General features: G+C 47.9%; 1 protein-coding gene across 9 annotated transcripts in view; it reads right to left on the reverse strand.

Annotated features, from left to right (window-relative positions):
* The window catches only part of HK1 (hexokinase 1), a 130,758-nt gene that overhangs the window by 26,289 nt on the left and 79,004 nt on the right, over nt 1–25,465 (reverse strand). For all 9 annotated transcript variants that reach the window (XM_054436626.1, XM_054436627.1, XM_054436631.1 and 6 more), the window contains 5 exons: nt 16,401–16,549; nt 11,507–11,626; nt 7,841–7,936; nt 7,135–7,234; nt 6,847–7,030 (listed from right to left, as the gene is read on the reverse strand). In XM_054436626.1, coding sequence (XP_054292601.1) covers nt 6,847–7,030; nt 7,135–7,234; nt 7,841–7,936; nt 11,507–11,626; nt 16,401–16,549 — 649 coding nt within the window. The remainder of the gene's footprint in view (nt 1–6,846; nt 7,031–7,134; nt 7,235–7,840; nt 7,937–11,506; nt 11,627–16,400; nt 16,550–25,465) is intronic.

Raw genomic sequence — 25,465 nt, forward strand, 5'->3', positions numbered from 1 at the left:
CAATCTCGACTCTCTGCAGCCTCAACCTCCTCGGCTCAAGCCATCCTCCCTCCTCAGCCCCCTGAGTAGCTAGACAACCATGCCCAGCTAATTCTTAAAATTTTTTGTAGAGGGGGAGTCTCCTTATGCTGCCTAGGCTGGTTTCGAACTCATGGGCCCAAGCGACCCTCCCAGATGCAAGCTACAGCACCTGGCTTGTATGCTATACTTTTCAAAGAACTTTCACCTCCACTCCTATGGGAGACCCCAAACCCTGTGGATAGGAGGTGGCCAGGAAGTATTCTCCCCATTTCACAGCTCAGAAAGGGTAAACAGCTTCTCCGAGGGAAAGGCAGCCACTCCCCCTGGGGCCGCTGTCAGGACATTTGTTAGGCACCTCCCTGGCATGATTTTCTCCTTCTCCAGCCAAAAGGATCAAGGATTTGCTTTGAGGAACTCACTCCTCCCCCACTGATGTTACCCTAAACTCCAGGGCTGGGCTCTGCATACTGACAGCCAATCGGCTCACCCCACTGCTCCAGCCCCGGTCAAACACCGACCAATCACAGAATGAGCCCAATGCTGCAGGGGAGAGGCAGCCAGGTGTAGAGAAAGAAGCCAACACGCATTGCTGAAGGCCCAGCCGGGAGCTGGCAAGAACCAGGGCTCGATGCCATATGTGAGCCAGATTCAGCCCCCACATCCTGGCTGACGAGGGGCCAGGAGGAACCCCTGAGCCGGGCAGATTGAAGAGGTGGGCGCACATCAGAGCAGCCCGCCGCTCCTCTGCAGGAGCCCAGCTGGCACACCCACAGCTGACTGTGACACAGCAAAACAATCTGTTCCAACCAGAGCCGCCCAGAAGCCAAGGATGCTTCTGAGACCCGAGCACCCGGCCCTCACCCATCAGCACAGGGCACAGAGCCTCCTTAAAAATACAGTCCTCATTGTTCCTGCTCCTGACAGAACCAGACAGGACCGCCTGGTTGCAGCCAGGCAGAGGATCCCTGGCAGGACAGCGCCCTTCTGAGTCTGGTGCCGCCCCAGGCTCCTGTGGGAACAGCCTCTGTGTAGCCCTGAACAGGAATCTCAGCGCTGGTGGAGCCCTGGCAGAACCACTACTGAGCTACTCACCTTGGCCTCCCTACCTGTGCAATGAGATATTGACTGCTTTCCTGTAAGGTTATATGGAGGATATGGGTTAGTATAGGTCAGACAGTGCTACAATATCTGGCTAATAATGAGTGCCTGTGGCCCTTCCTATGTGTCTGACACTTTTCCCAGCCCTTTACCTGTATTAACTTATTTCATCCTCATTACAACCCTAGGAGGGAGACATTAGCATTATCCCCATTTCACGGATGAGGAAGCAGAGGCACAGAAAGGTTATATAACTGCCCATGGACAGGGCTAACAAGTGGCAAATCCACATTTTGAATCCAGTTAGATCTAACACTAGAGGTTGCACTCCTAACCACTGTGCACTTCTGCCTGTCTCATGGACAGTGTCACTCAATGTTAGCTGTCACTATCATGCTAGCAGCCACCTAGGACCACCCCTGCCCCAGCCTCTCTGCCTGTTCTCCTCCCTAGGCAGCCTTCCCTGTTAGGCAGTGTGACAAGAGAAAGGGCGTTCCCCGTAGGATGGGCTAACATCAGCCTCCTGGCACCCTCTGCCCGCTGCTTTTCACTCTGCCTTCTAAAGATGCCCAGAACAATCTGCTCCCTTTTCTACATGGCCTATTACACACATGGATAGTGATACCCCCTTTTCCAGAGAGAGGCCCATGGCCAGGGTCTGTCCTTTCCCAGTCCCTAAAGGCCCTGTTAGAGCAGCAGAACAAGCAAATAGCACCTCTCACGAGCTTCTCTCTGTTCAAACCAAGGCTCATGGAGACCGGCTCCTGTTCCAACAGCGTGCTTCCCATCTGCTCAAGTGAAATTAATGAAATTGAGCAAGTCATGATCTGCCTCTCAGGGCATGCCACCTGTGATAACTGAACAGGTAATACCCAGGCCCTTTTTCTTGTAATAACTGAACAAGTAATGCCCAGGTGTCTCAGCAGTCAGACACCTACGACCACAGACAGGCAGTGAGAGGCAGCGCGGCAGTGTTCCAACCATTCTTCTGCCTGCTGGTGGGCCCAGGAAGGGCTGAGGTCGGGGAGGGGAGCATCATCAACCACGAGAAGTCATGGGCAAGGACCTGCACACAATGAGGAGCCCTCAGCACCCTGGGTCTGCTTCAGCTAGAAGCCCAAGGAAAGAAAAGAGACAGAGGCCCATGGCCAAGCAAACCAAGACCGGAGCTGCCGAGAGATTCCATGAAGGAGCAGAACCACAAAAAGAAAAGGCATCTGGGTGCTGACTTGAAGGCGCACAGTTACTCAACCACCATCCAGGCCAAAGAGCTCTCCTGAACACCAACCACCAGCATTTGCTGCTGCAGTCACTGCTGTTGCTGTGTTGTTGTGTGGGGTGGGGGCTCTGCATTTTGAAGGATGTGATAAGGAATCACAGGGAAAAAGGATTCAAGATCCCAGAGATTCCAGACACAACGCAGAGCAAGAGCAGAAGAGCAAGAAGCCCAAGCAGGCCAGGTGCAGTAGCTCACACCTGTAATGCCAGCACTTTAGGAGGTTGAGGCAGGAGGATCACCTGAGCCCAGGAGTTCGAGACCAGCTGGGCAACTTAGGGAGACCCAGTATCTACAAAAAAATTTTTAAATTAACCAGGGTTGGCACTGCTGCCTGTGGTCCCAGCTACTCAGGAGGCTGAGGCAGGAGGATCACCTAAGCCTGGTAGTTTAAGGCTACAGTGAGCCGAGATCACATCACTGCACTCCAGCCTGGGCAACAGAGTGATACCCTGTCTCAAAAAAAAAAAACTCAAGGAAACAAAAGGGAAGGAGAATTAAAAATGAAATAAAAGGTGGGGCTAACTCCACAGTATAAGACAAGCATGTGGCAAGAATATCAAAGGCCTGGAATATAAGGACGAGACAAAGGAAGCCAAAAGACTGATCCCTTTTAGAAACAGAACTTCTGGCTCTGGGGCAAGGTGGGGCCTGAATACTCAAAGCAGGTTCCTCTGCTGCCTCCCAAATGCAGTAACTACCAATGAAGGCAGGAGCCACATAGCTATTATGACAATGTCCTCCCTGTCCACTGTATACAGTAGGTACTCAGTTAAATGCTAACTCCAATCAAAGCAAATGGAATGAGTAGTTGTTGGTAGTCTAGAGCCCACTTGGGCACTGAGAGCCTTTGCACAAATCTAACACACTGAGGTTTTAAAACCTGGTTAATGGCTGGGCGCGATGGCTCACGTCTGTAATCCCAGAACTTTGGGGGGCCGAGGCAGGTGGATCACCTGAGGTCAGGAGTTCGAGACCAGCCTGGCCAACATGGTGAAACCCCATCTCTACTAAACATACAAAATCATCTGGGCGTGGTGGCACACACCTGTAATCCCAGCTACTCGGCAGGCTGAGGCAGGAGAATCACTTAGAACCTGGGAGGCAAAGGTTGCAGTAAGCTGAGATTGCGCCATTGCACTGCAGCCTGGGTGACAGAGCAAGACTCTGTCTCGAAAAACAAAACAACAACAACAAAAAAAACCCTGGTTAAAAATTGGAATCGCCCAGGGAGTTTTTACAGTACAGAGGACTGGGCAACCCAGGCCAACTGAATCATTAGTGAGAGGATGCCTGGACATCAGTATTTTTTTTAAAAGACCCCTATGTAACTCTAATGTGTACTCAGAGATGAAAAATCACTTCCCTAGATCCTCCCTGATTACCAGTGAGAAAAGATTCTGGAAGCTCACTCTGAAAACCTCAAACCTTCAAACAGGGCAAAAATCCCCAAACCTACACCAGACCACACCTCTACAATAAGTCTTGGGTCACCTCTGTCCTATTCTAGGGCCATAATTTTCCCATCAGTCAAATGGAGCAAACATCTTTCCCTGCCACAAAGAGGATAAAATGGCTTTCAAGAACTAGGCATTCCATGGAAAAAAGACATAGAGAAGATCCAAAGATTCAGATAGAAGCCTGGGGTCACAGCAAAAATTTGCTCGGCAAAAAAAACTCTTTAGCCTACAGCCTATTTCCAGGAATATGTGATGCAACTTGGGAATTTGTCATTTCCTTGGAATTGTTCTCAATGAGACCTGGCCTACAGTATGCAGTAAACTAGTGATATGGTTTGGCTGTGTCCCCACCCAAATCTCATCTTGAATTCCCATGTTGTAGTGGGAGGGACCCAGTGGGAGATAACTGAACGTGGAAACAAGTCTTTCCCACGCTATTCTCGTGATAGTGAATAAGTCTCACGAGATCTGATGGTTTTATAAAGAGGAGTTTCCCTGCACAAGTTCTCTTTGCCTGCTGCCATCCATGTAAGACATGACTTGTGCTATGATTGTGAGGCTTCCCCAGCTACATGAAACTGTAAGTTTATTAAACCTCTTTCTTTTGTAAATTGCCCAGTTACGGGTATGTCTTTATAGGCAGTGTGAAAACAGACTAATACAACTGAGAAACACATTCGAGAAAAGAGATTTTGCCCCAACCTTTCACTTTCTCATCTGTACCCCCATTTAGCCACCCACTCATCTCTCATCCATCATCAGCCACCCATCCATCCATCCATCCCAAAAATATTTATTGCAAGCCAACTGTAAACACAGTTTACAGTTTAGCCTTGGGATACAGTTCATCTTTTTGGAAAAATTCAGACAAACATCAACGGACAGCAGAGAGATCCAAGTTTACACCCAAGCCATGCAGGGTTCCCAAACTAAGGCCAAGGATAAGGGCCTGGGCATTACCTGTTGAGTTACCACAAGTGGCATGCCCCACCTGCACTTCTAAGAGAGACTTCTCATTAAGTGACTGATAGTAACTACAGGTACCTAACCTCTTATCTGAAACCCTTTGGGGTCACATGTACTTGGGAATGTGGAGATTTGAGAACTTTAGAGATGCAATAGGGTATACATGCCATGTGTCACAGAATACCCCCAGAGGTGCCTGAGGCAGCACTGCCATCAAGCACATTCAGGGCTATTCAGTGAAACAAATAGGCACAGTAATAAGTTCATGCCAGTGGGGTCAATGGATTGGGCGGGGTGGTGGTGGGGTGTGGTAAAAAAACCTTTGACTGTCAGAGCTTTGGAACTGGGGTCCCTTGTCACCAAGCTGGTACCACAGTCTCAGCCTGCAATGGTGATGTTCAACTCTGGGTGTAAGAACTTGGGAATTCCCTCACTGAGAAACCTAGTTTATTCACTGCTGCCGCCTCCAGTGGTGGGGAGCTCGCCATTGATGAAAATCCATTAATTCAGGTGGAAAGGCCAAGTGTCCAGCCTGCAGTATTGAGATCTTTTGGGTGATGCATTTCAGTATGGCTAGTAAACTCCTGTTTCCCTCTAGCATCAGGATAAGGGCTATTAGGTCTACAGAGTCAGTGAACATCTCCCTGTAGGTTGACAGTATCCAACTCTGGGATAAGGCTGCTGGGAGGCTGGGTAGATCAGAGAGAGCTAGCAGCATGCCAGCATCACAGAGAAATGTGAGCAGGCACTTCAGGAAATAAGTGGCTCAGAGAAAGCAATACCCACTCTAACCTGAATAATATCACTCTTACTTCTGTAGCCAGGAGCTTTCCACAGCCAAAAACAACCTGCCTGTAAGTCTGATGTTCTTTATCAACTCTGATGTGCCTATTCATGCTTGACATTGAAAAAGGTTGCTTCTCCGTTCTCCCTAACGTCTATATGACTCATACTCTTCTTACCCCGACTCCTCTGCACAACAGATATTTGCATGTCTGCCCTACCTCTCCATCTAGATTGTAAGTCTTGGGAGGGAAGGTGCTGTTTTGGATCCTCAGAGCCTAGCACAGAGCTCAGCACAGAGTAAGTGCTCAATAAATATGTGATGAATGAATGGACATTCATCTCCCTTAGATGCCCCACATACCATGTGGCCTCTCTTACCATGAACAGCAACACTCGTGACTACAGCATAGAGATATTTTTTAAACCTTACATTTACACTAACTTTTCTGTGCTTTGTTGGGGGAGCATTTTTGAACCATTCATATTTATTAATTTTTGTGCAGCAGGGGATAATTTGAGGACTTTTTTTTTTTCAGGGGCTACTGAGCTCCTGGGCTCCCATTCACCTCTTGATCTCCTTCCCCGACCACCAGTACCTGCTCAACTCTGGCCCCATTCCCCATCAGATGGGTTCATTGTGAGCCCCACACCAAGATGCATCAATGCTTCTGTGCTTTTCATTTTCATGATGTTTTACAAGGACACAATCATAGTGTAATTAAACAAAGAGAAGATTATTTTAAAGGTGCTTTTCAGCTACAGACTCTACAGCTGTGCATCTCACCAAACAAGGAGCAACAAATAATGCAAATTTGATGGGCTTTAGGCCGCACTAGGTGGCTCATACCTGTAACCCCAGCATTTGGGAGGCTGAGGCAGGCGGATCACTTGAAGTCAGGAGTTTGAGACCAGCCTGGCCAACATGGTGAAACTCTGTCTCTACTAAAAATACAAAAATTAGCTGGGCATAGTGATGCATACCTGTAATCCCAGCTACTTGGAGGCTAAGGCAGGAGAATCGCTTGAACCCAGGAGGTGGAGGTTGCAGTGAGCTGAGATTGAGCCACTGCACTCCAGCCTGGGTGACAGAGCAAGACTCCGCCTCAAAAAAAAAAAATGTGACAGGCTTTTCTGTTTGTGATCACTTGGCTTTATGCTCTTTTCATCTCCCATCCCAAATCTTTCATTAAATGTCCCCTAAGTCACATATGTGGTTAGAAGCAAAAGTCAAGGACTCACAGCTGTTTTCCAGGGTTGAGGGATCCCCGGTCTATCTCCCTGTCAAACTCTGTCCGGATGTCTTCTAATGATCCATCGTCTCCAAAGGCTCCCCATTCCGTGTTGATACACATCCTCCCCTCGTCTCCTTCCACCAGATCAATGTGCCTCAGTTCCTCCATGTAGCAAGCATTGGTGCCAGTGCCTGGGCAGGACAAGATCAGAAGCTATGACCACACAACGGGGAGGGTGCAGAGCCGCCTGGAAAGATGGGCCGAACAAATGGATGGGCAAAGGTGAATACGTTACCGATGATCAGGCCGACTTCACAATGCTGGTCGTCATAGCCACAGGTCATCATGGTGCCCACTGTGTCATTCACCACAGCTACGATGTTGGCATCATAGTCCTGGGGACAGATAACGGAATGTCATTGTCCACTCACACATGGGAGCAGAGATCACGCACCTTAACAGCACTTGGCAGAAGTGCTCCCGTTTTCAGAACCCCTGCTTTTGTGAGTGGTGCTGGTTTCATTACAGCTGGTACTCAAATTAACTAGATCAGAGCATGGTGATTAAATTATGAAAACCTCACAGTTCCCTTAATTACCTGGCTTCAGAGTCTTTGGGTAGTGGGGATTTTACTCATGGAGCTACATTCCTCTGCAAACCTCCACAGGAGGTCCACGTCCCCGATAAGGCGAGCTCCTCTGCCCTTGTTCTAAGCACAGCAGGCTGCATCCGTGACACTCACTCCCTGAATAGCCCAGCACTCCTGTCAGGAGGTGACCCCCTGCTCCAGGCCTGGGTCCTCTAGGCAGCACCTCCGAGAGCTGGGCTTTGCACCATCCCCATCCCCACCATTCCACACTGTGAACCCTCAACTCTCCCCCTGCCTGGGTCTTCAGGCTTTGGCACTACTGCCCCCCAGGAAGGGCACTGGTCTGTTTTAGAATGCAGCCCTGCTCCCCACACCCCTGCATGGCTGAGGCAGAGGGCCCAGGAGAAATTACCCCTCGCTTTTTGATGGCTTTGTTAAGCAGCTTGACCACATCTGCTCCTTCCACTCCGCTCGCTTTAAATCGCTTTGTCCAGGTGATCAAGACGGCCTGCAAAGAAGAATGGATGGGGCTGGATGAGGGCAGGGAGGCCTCCAGCACCCCAAGGCCCTGGGCATTGCTCCAGGACAGGTATGAAGCAGAGGCCCATAGGGGCCAAGTGGCTCCTCCCAGATCACACTGGGCTTGGGGAGGGGCCCAGACTCATTTCCATCTCCCGATCATCCACACAATGGGCTTCTCTGGGGGCGAAGATAGGGTGGGGAGAAACCTGCTCACAATATCCAGCTCACTCCAGAAGAAAGCAAGTGGATGTGTGGACAGTACTGGATGCCAACTGCGCAGCCAGACCTATTTTAAAAGGGAGCAAGAGAAATCCCTGGCCCCCTTCCCCACTTCCCAACCAGACCCCGGCTTCCACAGCCCTGGGAAAAGAAAGCCAGAGCCAAATTGGAAAAAGAAACAAAATGCTAAGATAATTCTTGGCTGCTGAGCTTTTTAGAGCCAGGTCCCAGACATTTAGGGAATGATGTGGACTACACATGATTTGTGCCTCTTCACCAACTTTGGGACTTAACCTCCATTTGTAAGTGGTGACTCCCCTATTTACACAGTATGATCCTATTTCACTTTGCATATTAGCGGAGAAACATCCAATGGTAAACATTCTATAATTTTATCTTATTTTGATAGTTTTACATATTGCTTTTGTTTTCTTAAAAAAAAAAACTAAAAAGATACGAGAACAGAAAAATAATTGTTATACTTGGCTGTTTTACTCTGAATGGGGCAAGTCACTATAAATGCAGCAGCGTTGGAAGATTCATGGTCCAGGCCCCGCAGGCCTGCAGAGGTAGCTCAGGGATGGGATTCTGAGCACATGGGCCCCGCCCCAGCTCACGGTGGGAGCCACACAGACTGGAGTATGCACCAGGGAGGGCAGCCCTTGATGAGAACTGGTGGTTCTTTGCTCAGCAGCAACTAAGCTAAGTCAGGAACTGCAAAAGCCCTGGACACTGTCTGCCTCCTCTCAACCAGCCCTCTTCCTCCTCCAAAGCCTCAGAGAACCAGGTGTTGTGGGACAAAGGTGGGGCTGGCAATCTGGAGACCTGGTCCCATTTCATACTCTCTGCCCATTTCCTGCTGGGCAGTTCCCTTCACTCCTCTGAGGTTCACTGTGCTCCCCTAGAAACAGGGAGCTGATCTAGAAGTGGACAATCTTGAAGGTCTCAGCCAGCCCTAAGGGGTAACATGCACAGGCCTCTGGACAGGAAACTGAGGGTCTGTGCTCCACTGGCGCCACGGCAAGTACCCTGGCCCAGCCTAAGAAGCATTCTCCAGAGGGGGTGAAGGCTGGCAGGTGGATGCCCCCCCACCTCTGGCTCCTTCTCTGTTCACAATGCCCCCTCTTGAGCATGTCTGCTCCACCCTGCAGGCTCTCGTGCCCAGGAAGTCATTCCCTCCCATCTCCTGCAACACTTCTGTCCCTAGAAGGCTGCGCCTTCATGGGGAACAGGCTACATCTGCTGTTATGGGACCGACTGTACGGTAACATTAAACCTCAGCACTGCAGGAATACAAAATAAATACACTCTGGCCATTCTCTCCCAGGGCCTAGCCCATGCCCGGCACAGGGATGGCACTCAGTTAATAACTGCAGAGAGCACATGCGAACAACGGTGAAACGCAGTCCACCAAAGTCTCTTCATCCCAGGCCCACCTCTCACAAGGGAAGGGGGAGTGACTGTCATGTCTCAGTTCTCAAAAGCCAAGGGAAACTTATACTGACAACAGGCCTTGCCAAAGGGTTTGGAAGGACACAGTGGAGGCCAAACTGATCTGAACACCTTGGAGGGGCGTTCTCAGATACCAGAACCAGAGCAAGAGTCTACATACGGCCACAGCTTCCTGAAAGCATAACAGGTCAGACAGAACATCTCGGAGGCATTTAGACATGTTGGAGGTGGGTGGAGCACTGGATGGGAGGTGGGGCCCGGGACCCTGGTCCAAGGCCTGCCATTAATAAGCCCTGTGACCCTGGGGAGACCTCTGCGCTTATCTTGGCCTGCTGCGCTCTCAAGCCCCTTCTTGTTGATTCCACAAATTTTACAGATGTAAGGGGTCCAGCCACAGGAGGCAGTGCCCAGGAAAGGGTGCTTACCCTAATGGCATAAAGGGACCCAGGGGTGCTCCCTGCAAGTGTGGAAGGTGCCCTGAGCCCAAATGCTACTAACTTGAGACCAGTTACGAGCATGGGATCTTCCTGGTTAGGTGACCTTGGACAGGTTCTTAGCCCCTCTGAGACTCAGTTTCCTCATCTGTAAAGTGGGAATCATAAGCACTTAACTCATAGAGATGCTTGAAGATTATGTGCACTACCTGTGAAATATGTATTAAAACAGAGCCTGGCCGGGTGCGGTGGCTCACGCCTGTAATCCCAGCACTTTGAGGGGCCGAGGCGTGCAGATCACCTAAGGTCAGGAGTTTGAGACCAGCCTGGCCAAGATGGTGAAACCCCGTATCTGCCAAAAATACAAAAATTAGCCGGACATGGTGGTGGGCGCCTGTAATCCCAGCACTAGGGGAGGCTAAGGCAGAAGAATTGCTTGAACCTGGGAGGTGGACGTTGCAGTGAGCCGAGATCGTGCCATTGCACTCCAGCCTGGGCGACAGAGGGAGACTCTGTCTCAAAAAAACAAAAAAAGACAAGGTCTCACTCTGTCCCCCAGGCTGGGCACAATCATGGCTCACAGCAACCTCAATCTCCCAAGCTTCTCCCACATCACTGGGACTACAGGCACATGCTAACGCACACAGCTAACATTTTGTACAGATTGCCCAGGCTGGTCTTGAACTCCTGGGCTTAAGTGATCCTTCTGCTTCGGCCTCCCAAAGTGCTGGGATTACAGGCATGAACCACTGCACCCAACCCCAGAATTCGTATTATTAGAAGTTTATTCGTGGATGGTTTGTGTTTGTGGTGTGTGTGGTTTCTATCTCTCCAAGTAAAAAAAGAACAAGGCTGCATGTATTTATTTTGTACTCCTGCAGTGCTGAGGTTCAGTGTTATCATATGGTAGGTCAGAGTGCATCCTCGCTGAATGAATGAATGAATGAATGAAAAAACAAATAGATGACAAACAGGAAGGTGGGTAAAACAAGTCACCGCGGAGGTCACCAAGGGCATCCCTGGGGCTGGAGCCACTGACCAGCTCCACTATGGAGAGGCAGCCCTGGCACCTGAGGGACAGGGCCCTGAGCATATTCGCAGTAACCAGGGCAGTTTCCAGGTAAACATCACACCATGCAATTCTGGCAAAGAGCTTTCCCACCTCTCTCCACCACCATTAAACCTACTTTATTTTTCTTTGCTTGCTTAAGATTAATAAAAGCTTCTGTCTACCTGGTGGCCAAAAATACCATGATTTGTCTCCAAAAATACATAAATAACTAAAGTAAGTGAAACAGTAAACACTACATCATGATACCGCACTAACTTCTGCAAATACCAGACATGCAAACCATTCTGCTAACAAAGGGGAAACGTTGTGGAGAAAAGGGCTTGTTAGCTTTTCCAACCCGGGGCATCTGCAGAGCCTGATAATCCCAGAACATCCTTACCTCGTCTATTTTGGATTGCTGACAAGGAAAAGAAAACGTGAATCCCACAGGTAACTTCTTGTCCTTGATCTTCCTTTTCTCCATGAAATCTCCCAGGCACTCAGCAACATGATCAAAAAGCTGAAGGAAACATGAGAGCAGTCAGGGGGCCCCAAAGCAGGCTTAGCATTTCATAGAAAAATGTAAACCATTCCCTCCCACACACACAGAAAGGAATACATCTACCCAAACAAAGTGCTTGTACTCGTGGGACCTGGTGGCCCTGTCTGAAAAGCCATGCTGTGTGTGAATGCAGAGAAGAGTCACTTTTCAAAAGCTACCCTGTGGGCAAGTACAGCTCTTAGGAAGCAATCCAAAGCCTTCAAACAGAACTGGCCTCTCAGTGGTGACTAATATGCAACATCTGGGTACTGAGAAAAATGGAAAAAGAACAGAAAACTACCTATGCCTTCACAACACACAGGTCACAGATCTCCACCAGCCAACAGGTGGAGTGGCCTTCCCGCCCCGCCCGACACCACGCTTTCTGAAAATTTCAGAAACTCTGAGGGCAATTCCACAGCCTCTAGCCCACTGGAGTGACTAACAATTCAGACTATCATAATGTTACTTTTTACTGAAGTGTCTTATGCTTACCCCAAAAAGTACACACATCCTAAGTGCAGAGTTCACTGGATTCTCACAAGCTGCAGCTATCCATGTAACCAGCACCCAGATGGAGAAACACGAGATGGAGAAACACCTGTAAGACGCCCCCTTCTGCCCCTGCAGTCACTACCACTACCACCCAGCCCAAGGGCAACTGCCAGCCGCCCCGACGTCTATCACCCTCAATTACATCTGCCTGTTTGTCTGGTGTGTCTAAAGGGAAATGAGACCGTGTGTGCTCTTTGGCATCTGTGTTCTTTCACTCAACACTATGTGGATGACAGTCATCCATGGAGTTGTCTTTGCCAACTGTTCATTCTCATTGCCGCACAGTATTCCTTGGTATGAATATACCACAATTTATCTACCACATTGTAGCTTAAGCTTGCCTGTGCTATAACATGTTATCTATGACTTATTAGGTGCATACATATCTTAGGAATCTGCTAGAAAGAGCCTGGAACACTGGTTCCCTAGCTTCTACATGAATACTGCTCGTGAGGAGAGGCTCAACACCTCTAAGGTAATCTTTTTGGATCTCTCTAATAATTCCCTTCATCTCTAAAATATAACCAGGGCCAGTCATGGTGGCTCACGTCTGTAATCCCAACACTTTGGGAGGCCAAGGCAGGAGGATCACTTGAGCCCAGGAGTTTGACACCAGCCTGGGCAACACAGTGAGACCTCCTCTCTACAAAAAGCTTAAAAATTAGCCAGGCATGCTGGCACATGCCTGTAGTCCTAGCTACTTGGGAGGCTGAGGTGAGACGATCCCCTGAGCCCAGGAGGTCGAGGCTACAGTGAGCCATGATCATACCACTGCACTCCAGCCTGGGCAGCAGAGTGAGACCCTGTCTCAAAATATAACCAGAACAGAAGATAATATTCTATGTGTGTTCTAACCAGAGGAGTGGTTAGTAGAACTAAGAACCTCCCTTCTTTATCTCTCTGCCTCTAGTAATCCAACCTGAGCATATACATATACACTCTTGGCAGCCATGCCACAGTCTAGCTAACCCCTTGTCTCTTTCACACGGCTCTCATGACGCTAGACCTCCCTTACACATGGCAGTGACACAGCCACGGAGCTTTTTGGAACCCAGAAGAAGGCTGTCTTAGAAGAGCCAAACCATAGTCACATGAAGTGGCCCCAGCCCGAACTCCCAGACAAGGTCATCTGCCTGAAGGCTTTACTTGCAGGGTCTCGTGAGGGGGCCAGAAGTCATAGTCATTACTGCTGTTCCCATCTTTCCCCAGATCCCCCCCAAGCCAGCTCTAAAGTCGGACTTTGTTGCCAGAGTAAAAGAACACCTGGTCAATTTTAATGTAGGACCTTCTACCCCTGAGTCACTATTACTCAGGCTGCAGAGCAGCTGGCATCTTAGGCTGAGTTGACACATGACCCTCCCCAGAGAAGCCGGCTAAGCTTCCTGCGACCTACATTGCAGACTGATATAAACTCATTACTAAGTTGGTCCTCGCGCCCCACGCCATCTGCACTCGGAGGCTCCAGACTCTCCTGCAGCCTCAGGAGAGAAGGCCAGGTGGAGGGAAGGCTTCCTCAGGAAGGGGCAGGGAGGCGCCTGGGAGAACTCAGCCTGTAGAAATGGATTCCCATGAATGGGACCTGTCACCAGTTCCCGGATCCAGGCCAAACACAACTCCCCAGAGTGCTCCATTGAGAAGGAAAGGCCGTTTCTGGAGTGCTGGTGATCCAGGGTGACAAGCCTGCCCAAAGAGGCAGGAAGCGACCCACCCCAGGCTAGGCTATGTCTGCAATCAACTAGGAAAAAAAGTTACCTAACCGCTCTGAACTCAAAGCTTTAGTGTCTTAAAAAAAAAAAAAAAAAAAATTATTTTCTCTTCTTTCCTGACAACACACTCTTTATTTGAGAAATACACAGACTATGGCCAGGCACAGTGGCTCACATCTACAATCCAGCATTTTGGGAGGCTAAAGTGGGAGGATCGCTTGAGTCCAGGAGTTTCAGATCTGCCTGGGCAACCTGGCAAGACCCCATCTTTTAAAAAAAAATTTTTAAATAATTTAAAATAAAAACAAAGACTCGGTCACTCTTATTAAAGATGGCAAACGATGGCTAATACAAAAACTTAAAACATTTACTATTCAAAATTCCCACAACTAAGTAAGTGATATTTTAAGAATGTTCCATTTGTGCTTCTGAATTTATTAAAGCTTAAAAGTGCTCTGGGCTGGGTGTGGTGGCTCACACCTGAACAGGCAATTCCAGACCAGCCTGACCAACATGGAGAAACCCCACCTCTACGAAAAATACAAAATTAGCCAGGTGTGGTGGCGCATGCCTGTAATTCCAGCTACTCAGGAGGCTAAGGCAGGAGAATCGCTTGAACCCGGGAGGCGGAGGTTGTGGTGAGCTAAGATCGCGCCACTGCACTCCAGCCTGGGCAACAAGAGTAAAACTCTGTCTCAAAAAATTAAAAAAAAAAAAAAAAAAGAATTTGCTATAATGGTACTACATTATCATCATTATCGTCATCATCCTCTTTTCAGGCTGCTTAAAAGGAGGAGAAGAAGAAACAGGGACAGTAGGAAATAAAGTGATTCTAGGACTGAGAAGAGGGGACGATAGGGATAGAGGCTGGGAGAGACGAAGAGGGCAGTTGTAAGAAGGTGAGGGTACTCCCTTAATTAACAAACCTTGCTCCTAAAAGGTCAAGCCAAAACACACAGGGAATGTTTCTAAAACACCCAGGGAATGTTTGCAGCACAGGGTGAGTCTCAGTGTTGAATGCGCCAGGCTCAGGTAGCTCAACCCAAGGACCTTGGGAAACAGAGTGATAGGCCAGTGTGTGTTCCAAACAGAAAGTGCAGGATGCCAAACCATGGGCTGCTGGCCACCTGCAAGGAGAAGCAACGCAGCAGCCAACTGGGCATGGTCAAGAGACCTACCAGCTGGCAGCCTTTGTGCAGGCGCCAGATGGATGGGCCAGTCTCTGCAGCCCAGTAATGGGAGTAGCAGGGGAGCCCTTGGCCAGGGCCATCCAGTAGTGACGCACCCAGCTTTGGTGGCCTACTATAAAGTGGCTCACCTGCTCTAGTGACAGTGTCACCTGTGACACTCACTGTGACATAATCTGAAGGGCTCTGAACCCAAACCCCAGGGAGCAGGTTAGCCAGGATTAGCCCTTGTCTCTTGGACAAAGAAAAGGCTTGGTGGCTTGCTCCAGGTCCCACCCACAAGAACTTAAGAGCACAGTAGAGTCAAGAGGAGAAGGCTCCTGGGTCTCATCTCAAAGTCTACCCCAGAACCAGAGTTCCCTGGAAATCTTAGTCATGAACCTTGCGGTGAGCACACCCTCCTTAAAGCAAACATTTGGCCAGCTCTGAGTACATATGCTGGACAGCAGCCACAACTCAGGAGGCGAGCCAGACTGGAGGAGCCAGAATGTCTACAGGAGAGAGGAGGAGTGCACGGTGCCCCACGACGGGCTTAGGGACCCAGAAATGACTGAAAACCTGCAGTGGGCTGCCTGAGCCCTGATCACAGGGTCGTCAGTGAGCTACAGACCCAGCACTCCCCGCACCCAGAGGAGGGGGCAGGTGGACAGGCCCTTCCTAGGCATGCCCACAGCCCCTTGGGCAGGGAGGAAGGGCAGCCCTTCCTGGGGGCCCAGCGTGGGGAGTCCCAACAGGAGTGTGAAAGGAGGGGACTGTGATTTCCCTGCTTCCTCTGCTTTCTGTGCCAAGGGCTTGCATAATGCTATTCTAAATCAGGTAACAAGAAGCCCCCAAATAGCCCAGAGCTGTGAGCCCTCATTCCTGCCTGACAAGGCCACAGCCATACCCTACAAGGCTGGGGCCTCCAGTAAGTGGGTGAGGCCAATGACCAGGAGAAAGGCGCATTTTCACCCAGGGCTCTGCTAAACCTGCACTGGGGAACCGACCCCAGGATCCACAGGGAATGAGTGCATTTACCCAACAGAGCTGCGGGGCCTCCCTCCTCAAACCCAGACTCTGCTAGTCTAAGCAGCCCACTTCCACTACACCAGTTTACCCAGACGGAGGGCCTCTGTTTAAGCAGAACCCCCATGCAGGCTGTCACATCCTCTGCCCAGGAGTCCTTTTACCTATGCATCTACGAGGGACTCTTTCCAGCAGCCCTCTTCCAGGGGCTTGGGATGCCAGCGCTTTGAGGCCTGGTTCCTGGAGGTAACCTAGGGGATGCTGGCCCAATGGGGTGACCCGGAGGGAGCAGGGACCCACCTGGCTTCCACTGCCGTGCACGATGTTCTCTGGGGTGTCATAAACCTCGGACTCCATGTGAACATTCTGGTTTTTCTCATGATTCACTTGCACCCGCAGAATTCGAAAGGAAGACCCACCAAGATCCAGGGCAATGAAATCTCCCTTTTCTGTTTAGGGAGACAACACGTATCACATCAGATTCAAATGTTAAGGGGAAGCCACATACCATGCCCACTTCCTGGCAGGGCGTAGGCCCTGTCTGCCTCCCCCTGCCACATGCTGTTATCAGCCAGAAAGCAGCAATCATGCAAACTTCATCCAACCACTGTCATATACGCAGAGTAGGCAAAAGAAACCCTATCCTACCCCAGAGTCCTTAGACAGAAATAGCTTCAAGCAATCCCGGTCTCTTACTTCTGACTATAGAGGAATGGAAGTACTGAATTAAGTACAAATTCCCACCCCATGTTTCTCTAGTTTCTTAACCTATTTCAAAAACAGCACTGCTATGCAGAAATAAAAAATCACACAGCATTTCAACTCAGACAAAGCCCTACATCTGAGGTCCACCCAGTGCCCTGGGTCTCTGCATGTCAGCTCTGACATCAATTATTCCACGGTTCTGCTTACTCCTCAGGGTTGTGTTTTATTATTGTGGTAAAATACACATAGCATAAAATTTACCACTGCAACCATTTTCAGGTATACAATTCAGTAGCATTAAGTACATTCACAATGTTATGCAACCATCACCACTATTTTCAAAACTTTTTCATCACCCCAACACAAACTCTATAACCATTAAGCAATAACTTCCATTTCCCCTCACCCTCAGTCCCCAGCATCCACTATTCTACTCTCTGTCTCTATGAACTTGCCTATTCTGGATATTTCATACAAGAAGAATCACACAGTTATTTGTCCTTTTGTGACTGGCTTATTCCTCTTAGCATAACGTTTTCAAGGTTCATCCATATTTTAAGAATTTTACTCTTTTTTTTTTTTAATTAATAGAGACAGGGTCTTGCTCTGTCACCTGGGCTAGAGTACAGTGGTGTGATCAAAGCTCACTGCAGTCTCAAGCTCCTGGGCTCCCAAGATCCTCCCACTTCAGCCTCTCAAGTAACTGGGACTATAGGCAGGTATGAGCCACCCTGCCCCCAAAAGAATTTCTTTCTTTTTTTTTTTTTTTTTTTGAGACAGAGCTTCGCTCTTGTTGCCCAGGCTGGAGTGCAGAGGCATAATCTCAGCTCACTGCAACCTCCGCCTCCCAGCTTCAAGTGATTCTCCTGCCTCAGCTTCCCGAGTAGCTGGGATTACAGGCATCCGCCAGCATGCCTGGCTAATTTTTTTTATTTTTAGTAGAGACAGGGCTTCACTATGTTGTCCAGGCTGGTCTCGAACTCCTGACCTCAGGTGATCTACCCGCCTTGGCCTCCCAGGGTGCTGGGATTACAGGTGTGAGCCACCGCGCCCAGCCTCATTCCTTTTTAAGACTGAATAATATTCCATTGTATGGATCCACTACATTTTGTGTATCCTTTCATCTATCGATGGACACTTGGGTTGTTTCCACCCAAAGGATGCTTTTAACAGAAGTCCCTCTTGGTCACATAAAAGTACCAGTGGCCAAAGTACAGGCCTGCTATGGTTACCTCCCTCGGGAGTGACATGCGCAGCACTGGGGTGGGTCTCAGGGGGGCAGAGCAGGACTGTACGCCGAGACCATCGGACAGCAAAGGCAGGTGGCCATGGGCAAAGTTCCAACCATTAAGCCACAGCCAAACATTCTCTACCCTTCATCTCATTAGTTACCCTCACGATGCTCCCAGAAAAATCAGTTAAGATCTGTTTCACTCGTGATGCTAAGGTGACATCCCCACTGTCCTAGTATCTATCACGCCAGGGGTGACGGCCACTCCTGCCTTCCACAGCACATGATCCACCAAGCTCTCAATCCTATAGCAGTAAATACTAGACTGCTTTGGGGTATATCATTTTCCTAGGCAGGGAAAGATCTTTATCATTGTATCTTATATAACAGCATTATTGAAATTTAATTCACAAACCATATAATTCACCCACTTAAAGTATACAATTCAATGGTTTTTAGTATATTCAGAGTTATGCAACCATCAGCACACCAATTTTATAACATTTTCATTATTTCAAAAAGAAACCCTATACCCTTTAACTATCACCTCCCAAGCCCCTCATCCTTCTCCAGCCCTAGGCAACCACTAATCCATTTTCTGTTGTTATAGATTTACCTCTTCTGGACATTTCATATCAATGAAATCATACAGTGGCCAGGCGCAGTGGCTCATGCCTGTAATCCCAGCACTTTGGGAGGCTGAGGCGGGTGGATCGCTTGAGCTCAGGAGTTTGAGACCAACCTGGGCAATATGGTGAGCCCGTCTCTACCAAAAATACAAAAAAAGATTAGATGGGCATGGTGGTGTGAGCCTGTAATCCCAGCTACTCGGAGACTGAGGTAGGAGAATCTCTTGAGCCCAAGAGACAGAGGTTGCAGTGAGCTGAGATCACGCCACTGCACTCCAGCCTGGGTGACAGAGTGAGACTCTGTCTCAAAAAAAGAAGAAAAGAAATCATACAGTATATGACCTTGTATGACTGGCTCATTTCACTAAGCAAAATGTTTTTAAGGTTCATCATGTTATAGTGCATATGAGACTTTATCCCTTTTAATGGCTGACCGTTAAACTCTATGGATATAACACATTTTATTTATTCATTTGTTATTGACAGACATTTAGTTTGTTTCCACCTTTTGGCTATTATGAATAACACTACTATGAATATCTGTGCCCAAGTTTTTGTGTGGACATGTTTTCATTTCTCTTGGGTATATACCTAGGACAAGAATCGCTGTCAAATGGTAACTCATGTTTAACTTTTCGAGGAATTACCACCATTCTTCAAAGCAGCTGGACCATTTTACATTCCTACCAGCAATGCATGAAGTTTCCAGTTCTCCATGTCTTCATCAACACTTATTACAGTCTGATTTCTTTATCAATTTGCATTTCTCTGATGACTAATGGTGTTGAGTACATGTCTATGTGCTTATTGGCCACTTGGAGAAATGTCTATTCAGATCCTTTGCCCATTCTAAACACTTGGCTTATCTTTCCTTTTCTTTTTTTTTTTTTTTTTTTTTTTGAGATGGAGTCTCGCTCTGTTGCCCAGGTTGGAGTGCAATGGCTCACTCTCGACTCACTGCAACCTCTGCCTCCCGGGTTCAAGCAGTTCTCCTGCCTCAGCCTCCTGAGTAGCTGGGATTATAGGTGCGCACCACCATGCCTGGCTAATTTTTGTATTTTTAGTAGAGACGGGGTTTCACTATGTTGGCCAGGCTGGTCTCGAACTCCCGACCTCGTGATCCACCTGCCTCGGCCTCCCAAAGTGTTGGGATCACAGGCGTGAGGCACCGCACCCAGCCTCATTTGTCTTTTATGTGTTGAGTTGTAAAAGTTCTTTTTATGTTCTAGATATAAATCCTTTATCAGACATAAGACTGGCAAATATTTTTTCCCATTCTGTGGATTGTCTTTTCTTTTTCTTATGGTATCCTTTGACGCAGAAACGTTTTTATGTTTGTTGTTGTTGTGTTTGTTTGAGACAGGGTCTTGCTCTGTTGCCCAGGCTGGAGTACAATGCTGCAATCATGGCTCACTGCACCCTTGACCTCCTGGACTCAAGAAATCCTCCAGCCTCAGCCTCCCAAGTAGCTGGAACTACAGGCATATGACCACACCTGGCTAATTTTTTATTTTTTGTAGAGACAAGGTCTCACTATGCTGCCCAGGCTGGTCTCAAATGCCTTGGCTCAAGTGATCCCCTTGCTTGGCCTCCCAAAGTGCTGGGATTATAGGCATGAGCCACCACACATGGCCAAGTTTTAAATTTTGATGAAGTCCAATTTTATCTGTTTTTTCTTTTATTGTTTGTGCTTTTGGGGTTGTAGCTAAGACTCTATTGCCAAATCCAAGGTCACAAAGATTCAAACCTGTATTTCGTTCTAAGAGTTTTATTAGTTTTAGTTCCCACATTTAGGTATTTGATCCATTTCAAGTTAATTTTGTACATGGTATGAGGTGTAGGTCAAACTTCATTCTTTTGCATGTGGATATCCAGTGTCCCAGCACCATTTGCTGAAAAGACAATTCTTTCCCTCATTGAATAGTCCTAGCATTCTTGTCAAAAGTCAATTGACCATAATGCATGCATTTATTTTTTTTTGAGACAAAGTCTCACTCTGTTAACCCGGCTGGAATGCAGTGGCATGATCTCGGCTCACTGCAACCTCCACCTCCCAGGTTCAAGCAATTCTCGTGCCTCAGCCTCCCAAGTAGCTAGGATTACAGGCGTGTGCCACCACATCTGGCTAATTTTTTTGTATTTTTAGTAGAGACGGGGTTTCACCATGTTGGCCACGCTGGTCTCGAACTCCTGACCTCAGGTGATCCACCAGCCTCGGCCTCACAAAGTGCTAGGATTACAGGCGTGAGCCACCACACTCGGCCTGTATGCATTTATTTCTGAACTCTCTATTCTGTTCCATTAGTCTACATGTCTACCTTCATGCCAGTACCACCACGTCTCGATTACTGTTGCTTTGCTGAAAATTTTGAAATTGGCAGTGAAATTCCTTCAACTTTGTTCTTCTTTTTCATGATTGCTTTGGCTATTCTGGGTCCCTTGAGCTTTTGATTTTTAACACAAAATAAGGTTTGCTTTCTGTTTTTAACAATAAAGCTGACTTATATTTGTATTTGATTCTACCAAGCTATAAGCCCTGACACATTGCTATATTTCTGGAACTTACAATGGTGTTTGGAATGTAGGTAAAAACTGAGCAATACTTGTGGAATTAACGAAGGTATAAAGAAATAAATAACAAACCAAGGAATTCTCACATTGAGTGTCACTGTTCCTATCTTTTTTTTTTTTTTTTTTTTTTTTTGAGAGGGAGTCTTGCTCTGTTGCCCAGGCTGGAGTGCAATGGCATGATCTTGGCTCATTGCAACCTCTGCCTCCCAGGTTCAAGTGATTCTCCTGCCTCAGCCTCCCGAGTATCTAGGATTACAGGCGCCCATCACCATGCCTGGCTAATTTTTGTACTTTGTAGTAGAGATGGGTTTTCACCATGTTGGTCAGGCTGGTCTCAAACTCCTGACTGCAGATGATCCACCTGCCTTGGCCTCCCAAAGTGTTGGGATTACAGGCGTGAGCCACTGCGCCCAGCCTGTTCCTATCTTCTTTCTCAAGTTCCTTGAGGGAAAGACCACAACTTGGGATTCTCTGCCCTTGGCACCCACGACAGCTCAGCAAATGCTCGGTAGCTGCCTGGTCACAGGGACTGGTGGTCCATTCATTCATTCAAGGCACCTGATATGGTTAGGGTTTGTGTCCCCACCCAAATCTCATCTTGAGTTGTAACCCCCATAATGCCCACATATCAAGAAAGAGACCAGGTGGAGGTAACTGAATCATGGAGGTGGTTCCCCCCATGCTGTTCTTGTGATAGTGAGTGGGTTCTCATGAGACCTTACGGTTTTATAAGGAGCTCTTCCCCCTTCACTCAGCACTTCTCCTTCCTGCCGCTTTGTGAGGAAGATGCATTTTCTCCTTCCACCATGATTGTAAGTTTCCTGAGGCCTCCCCAGCCATGCTGAACTGTGAGTCAACTAAACTTCTTTCCTTTATAAATTACCCAGTCTTAGGCAGTTCTTTTTAACAGTAGGAAAACAGACTAATACAGCACCCCTGCTTGCTGTTTATTAAGCACAAAGCAGTTATGCCATCATGTGAGATACCCACAGAGGAAAAACCAGAGTACGTTTTTCCTTTTCTCTACTCACCACAACACAGAACACACCTGCAACCCTGGATGCATGTAGGTTTTTCCCCACACACCAAGCAAGTAATTCTGCAGTGAATTCTCCAGTGAACACCAGCTCCATGCTCTCTAATTCAATTCAATTATTTCACTAGCTACCTGGAGATAGCATCATATCCCACAGGTTGAGGGCTCGTTCACATGAGGCTGCCCTCCCCCCAACTTCAGACACCAGTCACAAGCACAGGTTGTGGCCTGTGCTTCTGGCTGATCACTATAAATCGGGGTTCCTACAACCCCCTCCTTGGGTTCCATTAGTTTGCTAGGGCAGCTCACAGACCCAGAAAAACACTTCACTTCCATTTACATATTTACTATAAAGGATATTACAATAAATACAGATGAAGAACTGGATGGAAGAGATGCACAATGAGGGGCATGGGAGAAAGGGCAGGAGCTTTCATGCCCTCTCCAGATGTGCCACCCAGGAACCTCCATGTGTTCAGCTAGACAGAAGCTACCAGAACTCAGTCATTCTAGGTTTTCTTCTTTTTGCTTTTTTTTTTTTTTTTTTTTGGTTTTGTTTGTTTGTTTGTTCTTTGAGTCAGGGTCACACTCTGTCACCCAGGCTGGAGTGCAGTGCAGTTGCATGATCACAGCTTACTGCAGCCTCAACCTCCAGAGCCCAAGCGATCCTCCCACCTCAACCTCCCGAGTTGGAACTACCGGCATGTGCCACCACACTTGGCTAACTTTTTTTCGTATTTTGTGTAGTGACAGGGTTTCACCATGTTGCCCAAGCTAGTCTCAAACTCTTAGGCTCAAGCGATCCACCCACCTGGGCCTCCCAAAATGCTGGGATTACAGGCGTGAGCCATCATACCTAGCTGTTTTAGGTTTTTTTGGAAGCACCATTACACAGTTGTGATTGATTAAATCATCAACCATTGGTTTATTCGCTCTATTTTCAGGCTGTCTCCCTCCCTGGAGGCGGCATGGGGGTTGGGGCTGACAGCAACCCTCTGATCACATGGTTGGTTCCCCTGGCAACCAGCCCCCCATCCTGAGGCTATCCAGGGGCCCACCAAGGAACAAAAGACACTCTCCTATCACCCAGGAAATTCCAAGGGATTTAGGAGCTCTGCGTCAGGACCAGGATCAAAGATTCTCCTAGCACCTGTATTGCTCAAGAAATTACAAGGGTTTTAGAAGCTAAATGCTAGAGACTAGGGGCAGAGACCAACATGTATATTTCTTATTATTTCACATATTGGTTGGTTGTTTTTTTAATAACAGTTTTATTGAGATATAATTAACATAGCATACAATTTTTACCCATTTTAAAGTGAAAAATTCAGTGGTTTTCAGCATATTTACAGAGTTGTGCAAGCATCACCACTATCTAATTTTAGAAAATTTTCATCACCCCAAAAGAAATTCCATACCCATTAACAACCATTCACCATTTCCTCCCAAACTCCCTATCTCCCAGCAACCACTAATGTACTTTCTGCTCTACAGATGCCCCTATTCCAGACATTTCATATAAATGGAATCATACAATATTAGGTCCTTTGTGTCTGGCTTCTTTCACCTGGCATAAGATTTTCAAGGCTCATCCATGCTGTAGCCTGGATCAATACCTCATTCCTTTTTATGAACCGATTATATTCCATTATATGTATATATCACATGAAGCCACTGGTTTTAAATCATTTGTGGTCCAAAGGAAAGAGAGAGAACAAGGGAGAATGCTGGGAAGCAGGTATCATCGATTTGGTGGAAATTCTGACCCTGACTTTGTGGCATTGTTCAAATTAATACAGAATTTTCTTTGGGCTTCCACTGGAGTCCTAACTCCAACAGTACTTTATACCACCACTAGGTTAAAAAATTGAATTCGGCCGGGCACAGTGGCTCATGCTTGTAATCCCAGCACTTTGGGAGGCTGAGGCGGGTGGATCACTTGAGGTCAGGAGTTTGAGACCAGCCTGGCCAACATGGAGAAACCCTGTCTCTACTAAAAATACAAAAATTAGCTGGGTGTAGTGGCAGGCGCCTGTAATCCCAGCTACTCAGGAGGCTGAGGCAGGAGAATCACTTGAACCCAGGAGGAGGAGGTTGTAGTGAGCCGAGATCATGCCACTGCACTCCAGCCTGGGCAACAGAGCAAGACTCTGTCTGGAAAAAAAAAAAAATTGAAAAAATTGAATTCAGTATGAAGTGGCTCCTCGCAGGTGAGTGAGTCACTAGAATATCAGAAACATTTTATTTGACCATCCATCAGCTAACATTCACTGAGTCTTTCTGTACCAATCACTAAGTGCTTATATGTATCCTTTTATTTTCAATCCTCACAACCCTATGAATTCAGTACTGTCATGATGCCCATTCTACAGATGAGCAAGTAAAGGTAAAGAGGGGTTAGATAACTTGCCCAAACGCACAACCAGTAAGTGGCAGAGTCAGCATTTGAATCCGAAGCCATAATGTATAACCATGAAAACTGCCTCCTGGACAGAACTGAGGGACAAGGATCCCCAAGGAAAGTGGGGGCCAGAGAGAGACTTCAGCACATCAGGAATGGCTACACTTCTTTTCTGGGGCTCTTCAACTTCCATGATTCCTTATAGCTTTGGGTTTTTTTGTTTTGTTTTGTTTTTTTGTTTTTGTTTTTGAGACGGAGTCTCACTCTTGTTGCCCAGGCTGGATGGCAATGGCGCGATCTCGGCTCACTGCAACCTCCGCCTCCCGGGTTCAAGCGATTCTCCTGCCTCAGCCTCCCCGGTAGCTGGGATTACAGCCGCCCACCACCACGCCCAGCTCGTTTTTTTGTATTTTTAGTAGAGACGAGGTTTCACCACCTTGGCCAGGCTGGTCTCGAACTCCTGACCTCAGATGATCCGCCCGCCCTGACCTCCCAAAGTGCTGGGATTACAGGCGTGAGCCACCGTGCCTGGCCTAGCTTTGGTTTTATTTATATTTATTTATTTATTTATTTATTTTGAGACGGAGTCTCGCTCTGTCGCCCAGGCTGGAGTGCAGTGGCGTGATCTTGGCTCACTGCAAGCTCCACCTCCCAGGTTCACATCATTCTCCTGCCTCAGCCTCCCAAGTAGCTGGGACTACAGGCACCCACCACCACTCCCAGCTAATTTTTTTTTTTTTTTTTTAGTAGAGACGGGGTTTCACTGTGTTAGCCAGGATGGTCTCGATCTCC

This window comes from Pongo pygmaeus, chromosome 8, assembly GCF_028885625.2.
Source record: "Pongo pygmaeus isolate AG05252 chromosome 8, NHGRI_mPonPyg2-v2.0_pri, whole genome shotgun sequence".
Taxonomy (NCBI): Eukaryota; Metazoa; Chordata; class Mammalia; order Primates; family Hominidae; genus Pongo; species Pongo pygmaeus.